The following is a 13,828-nucleotide window of genomic DNA, read 5'->3' as shown; positions in this document are numbered from 1 at the left end:
AGGGCTAACACTAACAACCATTCATACTCACATTCACACCTATGGTCAATTTAGAGCCACCAATTAGCCTAACCTGTATGTCTTTGGACTGTGAGGGAAACCGGATCACCTGGAGAAAACCTATGCGGACATGGGGAGAACATGCAAACTCCACACAGAAAGGCCCCCCCTGTCAGCCACTGGGCTCGAACCCAGGACCTTCTTGCTGTGAGGCGACAGTGCTAACCACTACACCACCGTGCCACCAAAGTCTAGTACTAAACAATAAAATGTAAATCCTTCCAGGAAATGTAGCCATACATTTAATTTATTTTGCAACCCAGACTTCTTATTTCAGTGTCTCTTAATCCACACTGCACAAGATTCACAGGCATCATATAGAAGAATGGCAGAGAAATAATTTCTGTGCATTTTTTATAAACATGCATTGGCGCGCTATATGATCAAATAAATTTTATTAGCCCAATTAAATAGTGTGCTTTTGACTGCAGTGGTGTTGCTGATTATGCCCGGCTGGTATAAAACTGTCAAATTGACCAAAAGACAAATTTCTTTCTACTTTAGTGAGAGCATTTTTATTTGGTTGCCCTGCCTGTGGTCACTTCATATAAAATCCAGTTTGACAGCTGGGATAATTGAAAATGCCATGGTACCATTAACAGTGTGGCAGTAACACAACGTCTGGGCTTATCTTTCCTATGTAATAATATGCCTGCTTCATAGTAAAGTAAAAAAACAAACAAACAATAGGACAAAACAGATACAGGGATATTGCTGATTTTAGAGATGTGTTTGTTTATCTTCAGGTTCATTCTGAATATCTTCCAGATATATCCTTCAGCAATATCCTTAGGAATAGTACAACCCCAAATCAAAACAATACAACAGCACATTATTTGATGTTTCAACTCATGAAGTTCATTGTTTTTTTTTTTTTTTTTCAAAATAAACACATTTCACTTTTAATTCTTGCAACACATTTAAAAAAGTTGGGAGGGTAAAGCATTTACCACTTTGTAATGTTGACATTCTTTCTCACAACACTTAAAAGACATTTAGAGACTGAAGACACCAAGTGATGAAACATTATAAATGAGTGACGGCTCTTGATGCAGGGATCTCTGAGGGATCAGAGATTATGGGTGTTCAGCTTAGGCTTGCGCCCTTGCCCTTCAAGCACCAAGATTCGTACAGATTCCTTCAATTGTTTCATGATATTATGCAGCATCGAGGGTGAAATATCCAAATCCCTTCATAGCTTTCTTTGAGGAACATTGTTTTTAAACATTTCGATAATTTTCTCATGCATTTGTTGATAAACTGGAGATCCTTGGCCCATCTTTGCTCCTCAAAGACTAGGCCTTTCTTTCATGGGTATTTAAAAATAAATAAATAAATAAATAAGTTAATTTAGCATATTTAAAAACACATTAAACAAAAAAAGATAAAAGTAAGCAATAGAGTGCAGGGAGAGGCAGAAAGCCCAACAGGCTAATTTGAAGCTTCCACCTATAACAAAATCTCACAACATTTAAAATTTATTTTTTTTACTATAACATGTTAAAAATAATAAAGATAAACTTCATATTAGTGATGGCAAACCATTAGTCACAAAAATTATTTATATATATATATATATATATATGCGCGCGGCACGGTGGTGTAGTGGTTAGCGCTGTCGCCTCACAGCAAGAAGGTCCGGGTTCGAGCCCCGTGGCTGGCGAGGGCCTCTCTGTGCGGAGTTTGCATGTTCTCCCCGTGTCCGCGTGGGTTTCCTCCGGGTGCTCCGGTTTCCCCCACAGTCCAAAGACATGCAGGTTAGGTTAACTGGTGACTCTAAATTGACCGTAGGTGTGAATGTGAGTGTGAATAGTTGTCTGTGTCTATGTGTCAGCCCTGTGATGACCTGGCGACTTGTCCAGGGTGTACCCCGCCTTTCGCCCGTAGTCAGCTGGGATAGGCTCCAGCTTGCCTGCGACCCTATAGAACAGGATAAAGCAGCTAGAGATAATGAGATGAGATGATATATATGACGTTACAAAACAGCAATTAAATGATCTTTTAAACATCTCTTGAAACCTTTAATTCTGATTTTCTACCAAATCATGATCACAATCACCTGTTTCAAATCACATCATTATTTGCTTGTTTTACGTCATTACTAGCCCTAAATTGCCCCCTCCCAATTTTTTTTTGGAATGTATTGCAGGGCTAAAATGCAGGAATGGATGTATATTAACAAATGAAATGAAGTTAACCAGACAAAATATGAAATATCTTGGGTTCATACTGTCTGCAATGAAGTACAAGTCAAAGTAAATTTAGAAATCACTGCTTTCTTTTTTTAATTTGCATTTTCCATAACGTTCCAAATTTTCCTATTTTGGGATTGTAGATGGAGCCATAAAATCAGAGTCAAATTGTGTAACAGTATAAATTAGTTAATGCAAAATCTGTAAAACCTGTACACAAGCGTGTACAGTATAGGATGTCACATAAAAGGAAATGTATTCTTTTTAAGTTTAGTTAACTAAAACCCCTGATGAAATTGTTTTAAGTATGTATGGCATCACCCCAATAGTGTGATGGTTTTGTTTTTAACAGAGGGAAGTACATATGCTGAAAGCACTGATGACAGTGTTTATGAGAGTGACTCCACATTCTACCAGCATACTGAAGGTAAGTGACATATTGAGGCTTTTGCAAGGAATTACAATGAATTACAAGGGTAATTTTATGAAATCCCGTAAAATAAATCCAGATAAGATGATCTACACAAATACACAAATGCAGTTCCACACACTGTATAGTCTTGCATAAGTATTCACCTCCCTTCAACTTCCTCACATAATTAACAATTATTTACCGAAAGCGAAGCGAATATCGGTGAATAATAATTGAGTCGAAGCCGAGAAATAGTCCAAATTTCTTGACCAATCAGCACTCACAATTTTCGATTTTATATATAGACGACTGTCGTAATCCATATCATGTCAAGAGCCAATCAAATAATTAAAGAGAAATGACAGTCCATCATTACTTTAAGACATGAAGTGTCTTTTAGTTCATCAAAAAAAAAACCCAACAACATTGAACTAGAAGGCGTGTCCAAATTTTTCACTGGTACTGTGTGTGAGCTTAATATATAAGGTATTACACGGTGAAGATATGAAGTATATCTTCGAGTTGTGAACATATTTCACGAGTGAGCGTCGCGTCACCATTTTGACAATGCACGTCAAGTCAGCAGGAAAACACTGGGAGTGATGTCATCGATATCCTCACAAGTGAAGATATTGGAAAATATGCAACTCGGGTCCGGGATGTATTTCATATGAGTTTTTCAACACGAGAAGATAAACTTCATATCTTCAAGCCAATGTGTAGTTTTTTAAAATTATATAGACACAGTCACAAACAAAAACTATGCAAGTTATGCAAAACAATTCATTGATATCCTCATGAGTGAGGAGATTTGGAAATGTGTTACTCAATATCCCGGATGTTGTTCATATGAAAAATATGAGTGGCGTATTTCCCAGTAAAACACGCATGTCTAATACATGAATAAATAAATAAATAGAGAGAGAGAGAGAGAGACTACAGCATTATATAGTTTACAAAATGTTATAACACAATAGACTTAGTGTTCTCTTAGTGTACTCTTTCTTTGCAGAGCGGAGCATGGCAGAGAGCATCAGCGTGGCACTGCGTGTGGCAAAAGAGGTCATAGATGAGGCTATTAGCAAGGCAGAGGAACAAACAGGCAATCAGGTACTTATTTGGTACCATTAATGTTGCGTATATCCATTAAGGTCAGCTTACTCCTTTTAACTTTAAATCTACTGTAGGAAATACATTTTGGACATACAGTATAATCTACACATTTAGCCCGCACATTTTATTTTATTTTTTAATAACCTTGTTCCACTTGAACAGGGAACAAAAAGTTGGTTGTTTTTTTTCTTACAAAGCTGGACCCAGTTTTCCAGAAGCATCATTGTGTAAGACCATCTTGACTGTTAGAGAGGAGGTTCAGAGTGATCTATGATTTAATGTCTTATGATGGTCTTTCTGCTTTAGTCCCCAAGGATTTTTAATCCAACAGAGCTGTACTGCTGAATAGTGGTCTGGTAGGATAAGGGTTGAACTTGAAAAAAGAAAGATATATCAAGCATTCGTTTCTTGAACAAATTTTCACAGGGATTAAATTTAGGCAAGTATCATGCTTTCTGTCTATGTTGAGAATATAGATTTGCCATAAGAACAGACCTGCAGCCATCTGCAGCTTTTGACCCACTGTAAATTTTGTGAACAGATGAACAGTATGACGACTGGAGCGTATGACATTAATAGAAAGAATGACATTACTGAAATTTATTTATGAATTTTTTTTTTTCCTGAAGGGGAAGCTGAAAAAGGCTTCTTACCTACGAGACAACAGAGGAGAGCTGATAGAAGAGCTCACCACCATGATTCTGCAAACAGTGAGTACAGTAACAAGAGTAAACAACTCCAGGAAAAACTTATATTCTGTATGTACTGGACAGTATCAGCAGTTTGAGTGTTACCCAAGACCACTTTTGTCTGTTCCATTCAGCTTAGAAAGTTTTGTGTATCTCATCTCATTATCTCTAGCCGCTTTATCCTGTTCTACAGGGTCGCAGGCAAGCTGGAGCCTATCTCAGCTGACTACGGGCGAAAGGCAGGGTACACCCTGGACAAGTCGCCAGGTCATCACAGGGCTGACACATAGACACAGACAACCATTCACACTCACATTCACACCTACGCTCAATTTAGAGTCACCAGTTAACCTAACCTGCATGTCTTTGGACTGTGGGGGAAACCGGAACACCCGGAGGAAACCCACGCGGACAACATACAAACTCCGCACAGAAAGGCCCTCGCCGGCCACGGGGCTCGAACCTGGACCTTCTTGCTGTGAGGCGACAGCACTAACCACTACACCACCGTGCGGCCCCCTGTTTTGTGTATCTTTATAGATATTCTGGCAAACCATTAAAAAACTTTCTTTAACTTGGAAAAACCTTGTCATTTACTTCAGATTATCTGCAAGAGGAGAGATGTATCTGAGATGCATACAGAGTGTAATTTGGAGGCACCACCTGATCAGAACTGTAACGTGAGTTCTCCTTTATTTCTGCCACTGATAGACACCAGGGTAGCCTGGTCTCTCAGGTCTCTGCTTTCTCATATATCCACAGTGCTTTTAAAGCTTAAATTAATGAGGGCTGACAGTCAAGTATCATTGAGACTTGCTGTTTTGCTGCCTGTGTCCCTTTTGCTAAATGGCCTCCCTTTTCCTTTCTTTTCATAAGTCCCGATCAGCCTTCTCACTCCTTACTGATGAAATACTGGCCCAGCATGACAAAGCTGAGCAGAGTCCCATGCTCTGCACACAAGGGCTGAAGAAGGATGATGTTCCTGCCATTGCTGGCTGGAATCAGAATTTGGACTGGATGGAAAACTCCTGTAAGTGTTTCTAAAACTGAGGTACAGATATCAGGATATCTGTAGTGCAATGGCAATTTAAAAACAGAAATAACAAATATGCAAGGTTTAAAAGACATTATTTATTTAATCTTCTTAAAGACCCTGTAACTCTTATAATAATCTAATGATTTAACACTCTTTCCTATAGCTAAAGGACTTTGCCATTGTATGAATGTATCTTTTGCCCATATGCGAAATGTATGCATTTGTTCTTGTGTGTGACTAAAGGTGCATCCTCAGTGTTACAGAGTCCAGATGGGAACTGGTTTGCCCTGCAGAGTACCCAACTGTCTCGGCTGAGCCTGCCGACCAAGCGCGAGAACCTGATGTTCAGTGCCCTGGAGAAGGAATCTGGTGTGATCTCAGCCTATGACAGAATGGCCACTGACACTGAGTCAGACTCTGATGGAGCCTGGGGTGCTGCCCAGGTTGAGATTCTCCACAAAATGTCCTCCAGTAACCTGTTAAATGACCCTCATGCCACCAGCTCACAATCAGCTACAAAATTACCCATGAAAAATACTGCTGACCAACCCCAAAGCGACAGTGACCAGAACAATCCTCGGCCCCAAATCCATAAGCCATCACTTCCTCTCCTGAAGAGGAACGTGTCTCTTGAGGACAGGCATCCGTCTTGCCAATACCATAGTGGCATGGGTATTATTGCAAACCCTGATGGTGGAGAAAGTAGTGAGGATGGCTTAGAGGACAAAAGGGGCAAGAGGACACGACGGCGAAGAAGAAATAAGCGTGAGGCTACAGAAGGGAAAGGCTTCCAAGTATGCAGTGGGGGAAGGCTGTCTTTATCTGAACCTGTGAGGAAAACATCTGAGATATTTATGTATGATAGAGTGATAGAACTGGACTTAAATGTAGATTTGTGTAAGTGTGTGTGTGTGTATATAATGTTGTGGTCAGAAGTTTACATACAGTGACATGAATGTCATCTTGGATATGAATGTCATGGCAATATTTGGGCTTTCAGTCATTTCTTTGAACTGTTCTTTTTCTGTGGCAGAATGATTGTACAGCATACAGCTTTAATTAAAAAAAAAACACTACAATTTGGTGCACAAGTTTTAATTTTCTTTGGGTTTTCTGAAATCAACACAGGGTCAGAATTATACATACAGGGCCAAAAATATACATACAGCACACCTAATATTTGGGTAAAATGTATCTTCGCAAGACTCACCTTGACCAAACATTTTTGTTTACCATGAACAAGCTTCTGGCAGAATTCTGGTTGGATATTTCACGACTCTTCATGGTAGAATTGGTAGAGTTCAATTATTTTTTTTTTCTTGGTATGGACTTGATTTATAAGATAAGCACGGTCCATATATTTTCAACAGGTTGAAGTCAGGACTTGTTTTAAGCTTAATGTTAGCCTGCTTTATCCTTCACAACCAGCTCTGATGCATGTTTGGATTCATTGTCCTGCTGTAACTCCCAAGTCATGTTCAAGTTTCTGATGGTTTATGGTGAAGAATCATGAGGTAGTCCTCTTCCTTCATTATTCCATCCACTTTGTGCAATGAACCAGTTCCATTGGCAGCAAAACAGCCCCAGAGCATGATGATTCTACCACCACCACCAGCTGGTACAGTGTCCCTCTGTAGATGGTGGTCATTGTGGCCAAACAACTCAATCTTTGTCTCATCTGACCATACAGCTATCCTCCAGAAGGCTTTCTCTTTGTCAGTGTGGTCAGCTTCAAACTTTAGTTAAGCTTGAAGGTGCCAATTTTGGAGCAGGGGTTATTTCTTGGATAGCAGCCTCTTAGTCCATGGTGATCTGAACTGTAGACAGTGATCCATCAGCTTCCAGTTCATGGCAGGGCTGTGCCATGGTGGTTCCCAGGTTGTTCCTGACCATCCAAACCAATTTCCTTTCAGCTGAGGGTGACAGTTTGGGTTTTCTTGAAGCAAACTGGCTTAGCAAAGTGACTACACCTCACAATAACTTGGATACAATAGTTTGAACTGATCTTGGAATTTGCAGTTGTTTAGAAATGGCTCCAAGAGACATTCTGGAGTTGTGTACCGTATATCTGTAATCCTCTTTCTCAGATCTGCACTGAGCTCCTTGGAGTTTCCCATTTTACTGTGTGTTGGTCAATCCAATGAGTGCTGTAAACAAACCCTTTTTATGAAGGCACAGAGAAGCTACCAGCTGTAGTCAATCATGATCACTAACGGGAAGTTAGGAGACCTTGGCCTTGGCAAGATAAGAGACATTTTGGAAGTCTCAGCAGCTCTGAATTAATAATCTAAGTGAGCGAATGTAAATCTTTGACCCTGTATGCATAGTTTTAACCCTGTGTTGATTTCAGAAAACCCAAAGAAAATTAAAACTTGTGCACCAAATTCTAGTGTTTTATTTTTTAAATTAAAGATGTATGCTGTACAATCATTCTACCACAGAAAAAGAACAGTTCAAAGAAATTGCTGAAAGCCCAAATATTGCCATGACATTCATATCCAAGATGACATTCATGTCACTGTATGTAAACTTCTGACCACAACTGTATATACGATATGGCACGGTGGTGTGAAGATATGAAGTTTATTTTCGAGTGGTGAATGCATATTTCATGAGTGAGCCAAGTGAACAAGTGGGATATTTTTCAACACGAGAAGATAAACATCATATCTTCATGCCACCATGTAATGTTCTTTATATTATATGGACACATCCACAAAAAATATGCAAGTTAATCAAAAGAATTTTAATTTTGACCCAGTTCGCCGTTTTGACAACACTTGTCAAGTCAGCGGGAATACACTGGGAGTGACGTCATCGGAGTGAAATATCGGAAATTATGAGATCCATATTCACTGGATATGAGCAATTGCACGCTCTGATTGGCTACTTTACTACTAGGCCATCAGCTCATATACCATGAGTAGAGAAAAACACAATGGCAGAGCATTTTGCTGAACATTACATGACATTAATGGCATTTAGCAGACACTCTTATCCAGAGCGACGTACAACATACATAGAGCAGTCTGGGGAGCAGTTGGGGGTTAAGTGCCTTGCTCAAGGGCACTTCAACCATTCCTGCTGGTCGAGGGAGTCAAACTGGCAACCTTTTGGAACCCAAACTGCTTCTCGAACCATTAGGCCATGGCTTCCCACCGAGGACCAACCGAGGATGAAATAAAAACTCTACTCAAAAACAAAACCCCCCAAAATACAAAAAAGCAACAAAATAGGGAGTGAAGGTATTTGATGGTCTTTTCTTACTTTTCAAGAATTATTATTATAGCATTTTTCACAAATTGCTATTGTCATTTTGGGCGGCACGGTGGTGTAGTGGTTAGTGCTGTCGCCTCACAGCAAGAAGGTCCAGGCTCGAGCCCCGTGACCGGCGAGGGCCTTTCTGTGCGGAGTTTGCATGTTCTCCCCGTGTCCGCGTGGGTTTCCTCCGGGTGCTCCGGTTTCCCCCACAGTCCAAAGACATGCAGGTTAGGTTAACTGGTGACTCTAAATTGACCGTAGGTGTGAATGTGAGTGTGAATGGTTGTCTGTGTCTATGTGTCAGCCCTGTGATGACCTGGCGACTTGTCCAGGGTGTACCCCGCCTTTCACCCATAGTCAGCTGGGATAGGCTCCAGCTTGCCTGCGACCCTGTAGAACAGGATAAAGCGGCTAGAGATAATGAGATGAGATGAAAAAAAAGCCCTGTTTCTCAAAATCCAGTGAATGTGGATAGAATAAACAATTATTCCACTCAATCTTGTTGTACATGGTTTATAGCCAACTCGGTGCTACACGCCTCGTCGGCTGTCAGCTCATGCACGACACGATTTCGTGGAGCAATTGTTAAATGTCACTCAGACCTGTGATGTATTTTGTATGAAAAGTGTGAAACAAAAAGTCCCCAAATTTATCAAAACAGTTCATTGAAAAATATGTTACATGTAGTTCTCCATGGCCCAGATGCATATATATATATATATATATATATATATATATATATATAATACTGCATAACTCAGATCCTTATTTTTCCTGATTCCAACACATCAACTTTCAGAACTGAGTGTTCTCTTGCTGCCTCATATATCTCACCCCTTGACCAGTGCCATGTAACAGGATAATCAACGTTGCTCAGTTCACCTGTCAGTAGTTTTAATGTTATGGCTGAGTGGTATATGCCTTATAAAGATGATGTGATATTTTGCATTTTCTGCAGCAGGACTATGGCAGGATGCTCCTGAATTATCTGTTGAAATGCCAGAGCAAGAGACAGAGCGTCTCAGAGTTTCTGAGTGACGAGACAATAAATGCAGACACGCCAGACTCCGTGACCCCAGACATTTTGAAATCCGGGGCCATGACTCCTGATGATTTTACACCTGAAGTACAAGACCCCAACACTGATCATCATGTTCTGAGTGGTGCTTCTGATCAGCGGCTGACATCCAGACTGAGAGAACTGGCCAGTCAAGTCAATGGAACACAGCTCCCCTTAACCAGGAATGGGTTTGATGGAGTAGAAGAGCCTGTAGATGAGAGAAATGAAAAGAGAGAGAAGGGGAAGAAAGAAGAGAGGGACAAAGAGAGAAGAGAAGTCTTATGTGATATGGAGGTGGATGTAGACCAGGAAGACTCAGAAATGAAAGAAGATAAATATCAAAGAGTAGGCAAAGGATTACCAGATGTAGAAGACCATGAGATAGGGAACAAAAAATTGAGGAATTTAGAAACCCTGAGCACAAATATGATTGATAATTTGCACAATGAAATATTACAAGAGACAGTAGAGAAACAAAGTGCAATTGATATAGAGAAAACTGCCAGAATGTCATGGAAAGAGTGCTTTGATTGTAATGTTGAGATAAAAAGAGAACCAAAAGAGCACAGAGTGAGAGAATTAAATAGTACCAATAACATTGACTCGGAGCATCAGATTAAAACTACTGAAGACAAAGCAAATTATATGAGTGAGAGAACGCATGGAGACCAGAATGTTGAACAGGATAAGAAAGACAGATCAGAATGTCGAGGAAAAGAAGATACTGAGCCTGAATCTGTAAGAAAACAAGACAGCGTAAAGAATGAGGCACATATAACACCAGAGGCCCAAAGTCCTTTGGCGATAGACAAACAAAGAGAGACATCTGTAGAGAGCTGTGAAAAAAATGAAAAAGTTGAGAGTCAAGAGTGCAGTAAGCAGAAAAAAGACACTGAATATGCAGCCGAAAATAAAAAGGACAGTGTCGACAATACAGGAAGTGAAGATAATCTTGATTTTGGTGAGGAAGGAAACTCAGAATATAAGAAAATGATTGTGGATGTAGTTAAGGGTTTAAATATTATGGAAGAGGAAAGAGAGACAAATATCAGCAATACAAAGTACAGCATGTCAGATTTCTCTGATGAATTGAGTAAGGAGAAGGAGGACATAATGGGAGAACAAAAAGAACAACATCAGATGACGCTGGATAATGAAATGGGATTCCATAATGAGAGAATGAACAGGGACGATCAAACAGAAGAGAGTGATGTGGAAAATGAGAGGCGAGGTAACTTGGTTGAGAAAACTGAAGATCATAGTTGTGTAGCTGAAGCAGAACAGTGTAATGACCACACGGATGTTCTGGACTGCACTACTTCTGGTCAGGAAGAGTTTCTCTCCCCAGAGGAAATCTACAAAGTAAGATTTGTGTTAGATGTTTTACAGTGACTTGCTTATATTTGTTTATCAACTGAAAATCTGCTTTTTACTGTACTGTCTCTTCTCATTTTCCTTCTTCCTGTACTTCTGTCTGGGACTGTTAGGATATGCACTTAGAAAAAGACCTGCAGTTTATCTTCACTCTGCTACAGCAGGTGATTCCTTCAAATTGTCATGGAATGCATTTTATTACATTATTTCCCATAAATGAAACAGGTTCCGTCTGTCCATCCGGTCACATTTTCATTTCCGGGCCATATCTTTAAAACTACTGAAGATATCTTCATGAAACTTTGTATACATGTCAAGCAACATGTGAGCTGGTGCCTTTTGCTATTGTGGATTTTTGAAAAAAAGTACTTTTCAAATTTTTACATAAAAAAATAAATTTTGGGCGGCATGGTGGTGTAGTGGTTAGCGCTGTCGCCTCACAGCAAGAAGGTCCTGGGTTTGAGCCCCGGGGCCGGCGAGGGCCTTTCTGTGTGGAGTTTGCATGTTCTCCCCGTGTCCGCGTGGGTTTCCTCCGGGTGCTCCGGTTTCCCCCACAGTCCAAAGACATGCAGGTTAGGTTAACTGGTGACTCTAAATTGACCGTAGGTGTGAATGTGAGTGTGAATGGTTGTCTGTGTCTATGTGTCAGCCCTGTGATGACCTGGCGACTTGTCCAGGGTGTACCCCGCCTCTCGCCCGTAGTCAGCTGGGATAGGCTCCAGCTTGCCTGCGACCCTGTAGAAGGATAAAGCGGCTAGAGATAATGAATGAATGAATGAAAATAAATTTTGACTTCGTTTCTAAGTGCGATGTTCGTTTCCGGAGCATATATCCAAAACTATTCATGATATGGATTTGAAACTTGGTAGACATGTTAACAAGGTGATGTAGATGTGCCTTTTCATACAAAGAAATTGGAGAAATTTAAAATTTTCATGTTTCCATGGAAACAATTTCAGACTTAGTCTCTCAGGTTAGTCTTAGGGGTAGATTTTGTTTTCGGAGCAGAATTTAAACTATGAGTGGTATGGTCTTGAAAGTTGGTATATGTGTTAAGTAATTTATATGTGCCTTTTGATACTAAGAAATGTGAGAAATTTTTAGCTCACCTGGACCAAAGGTCCGGTGGGTTTATGCCATGGGCTGCTGAGGTCAGTGTAAAGAGGTAGGGTTGGTTTCCTGCAGCAGAACTTGAAAAATGTGACAAATAATATATTGAAACTTGGTATATAGGGCGGGGGATATAAATGACTCCGTCTTGTTGTTACATAATGTTAGAAGCAGCAAAGGGCTTCATCTGGATTGCTGTCCTCCTATCTCAGCTTCTTCTGTAACATTACCTTCTTTCCTTTGTTTGCTTAATTATGCTTAATTAATAAGCTTGTGGGCCTCGCTGTCCCATTTTATTTTTATGTACTTTCACTAGACGTTCCTGAAAGTCCTGTCAATGTTGTTTTTGTGTGTATATGTGTAGAAGTATTCGGCTGCATCTCTGCGCAGCATCACCACTGAGGTGCTGAAGGTTCTCAACGCCACTGAAGATCTTATCCAGGGTGCCATGGGTTTCAGCCAGGCAGAGTCCTGGGATCGACCTGCCCTTCCTTCCACTCAGAGCAAGAGACTAGACGAGCGGCTCAGCAGACTAGAGGAAAATGTAGGAACCAAGCTTGCATGCTGTCACATGTCAGCCTCTAGCTAATGCACAGAATTTGTCTCCATAAGTGTTCTGCAATGCCCCATATATTATTACATTAAAAGAAAAGTATTGATTTATGTGGCAGACCTCAGCGCATGCAAAGAATTTATGTTTATCTATATCAGGTATATGTTGCTGCTAGTGCCGTATTTGGGCTGGAGGCTCAACTGGGAGATCTTGAGGAGTGTGCACGTAGCATCAGCCGAGAAACCACAGAGGAAGAGCTGTCTCAGCTGGAGGAACAGGTGGCCTCAGCTGCTGCTCAAGTACAGCAGTCCGAGCTCCAGGTATGTACTGTCTCAGTACTGTGCTCCTCCACACTGCTTCTGCTGGAATGCTGTAGCTGAAACACATAATGCAACTTGTTGTTGCTGTTATGACAACCCATCTTTCTACCCTCATGAATAGAAAAATATTATCACACACTTAAGTTAAATTATCCTTTTCTACAACCCCAAATCAGAAAAAGTCGGGACAGTATGGAAAATGTGAATAAAAAAAGAAAGCAGTAATTTCTAAATTTACTTTGACTTGTAATTTCATTGCAGACAGTCTGAACCCAAGACATTTCATGTTTTGTCTGGCTGACTTCATTTAATTTGTTAATATGGTATACATCCATTCCTGCGTTTCAGCCCTGCAACACATTCCAGAAAAAAAGTTGGGATAGAGGCAATTTAGAGCTAGTACTAAGTAGCCTGGGCCCGCCCATCCTAAGTGGGATGCAACACAGGGGCCTATTGCGAACTTAGTCTGGCAAGGCAAGCTATCTCCGGCTCTTCCAAGCTCCCGAAAAATCGGGAGCCAATCAACTTTGAGCATCTCCAACGGCCCTGGGTAGAGGCGTGTTCAAGGCAGTGACATAGTAGAACTGCGACCGGAAGCCATAGATTGTTTAGAGAATCTATGCCGGAAGCGCTTCATTCACTAGAAAC

The 13,828-nt window shown here is 40.6% G+C and overlaps 1 protein-coding gene across 6 annotated transcripts in view; it reads left to right on the top strand.

Moving 5' to 3' along the window:
• The window catches only part of myripa (myosin VIIA and Rab interacting protein a), an 84,729-nt gene that overhangs the window by 64,054 nt on the left and 6,847 nt on the right, over positions 1-13,828 (top strand). For 3 of the 6 annotated variants that reach the window (XM_060932199.1, XM_060932167.1, XM_060932208.1), the window contains exons 5-13: positions 2,605-2,679; positions 3,677-3,774; positions 4,407-4,487; positions 5,069-5,146; positions 5,343-5,496; positions 5,746-6,332; positions 9,722-11,185; positions 12,672-12,851; positions 13,019-13,180. In XM_060932199.1, coding sequence (XP_060788182.1) covers positions 2,605-2,679; positions 3,677-3,774; positions 4,407-4,487; positions 5,069-5,146; positions 5,343-5,496; positions 5,746-6,332; positions 9,722-11,185; positions 12,672-12,851; positions 13,019-13,180 — 2,879 coding nt within the window. The remainder of the gene's footprint in view (positions 1-2,604; positions 2,680-3,676; positions 3,775-4,406; positions 4,488-5,068; positions 5,147-5,342; positions 5,497-5,745; positions 6,333-9,721; positions 11,186-12,671; positions 12,852-13,018; positions 13,181-13,828) is intronic. The other 3 variants (XM_060932191.1, XM_060932183.1, XM_060932174.1) reach the window with 3 other exon arrangements.

This window comes from Neoarius graeffei, chromosome 1 (genome assembly GCF_027579695.1).
Source record: "Neoarius graeffei isolate fNeoGra1 chromosome 1, fNeoGra1.pri, whole genome shotgun sequence".
NCBI classification, from domain to species: domain Eukaryota; kingdom Metazoa; phylum Chordata; class Actinopteri; order Siluriformes; family Ariidae; genus Neoarius; species Neoarius graeffei.
Note: the sequence above shows the minus strand (reverse complement) of the source record. Positions and strands in the feature narration are given on the sequence as shown.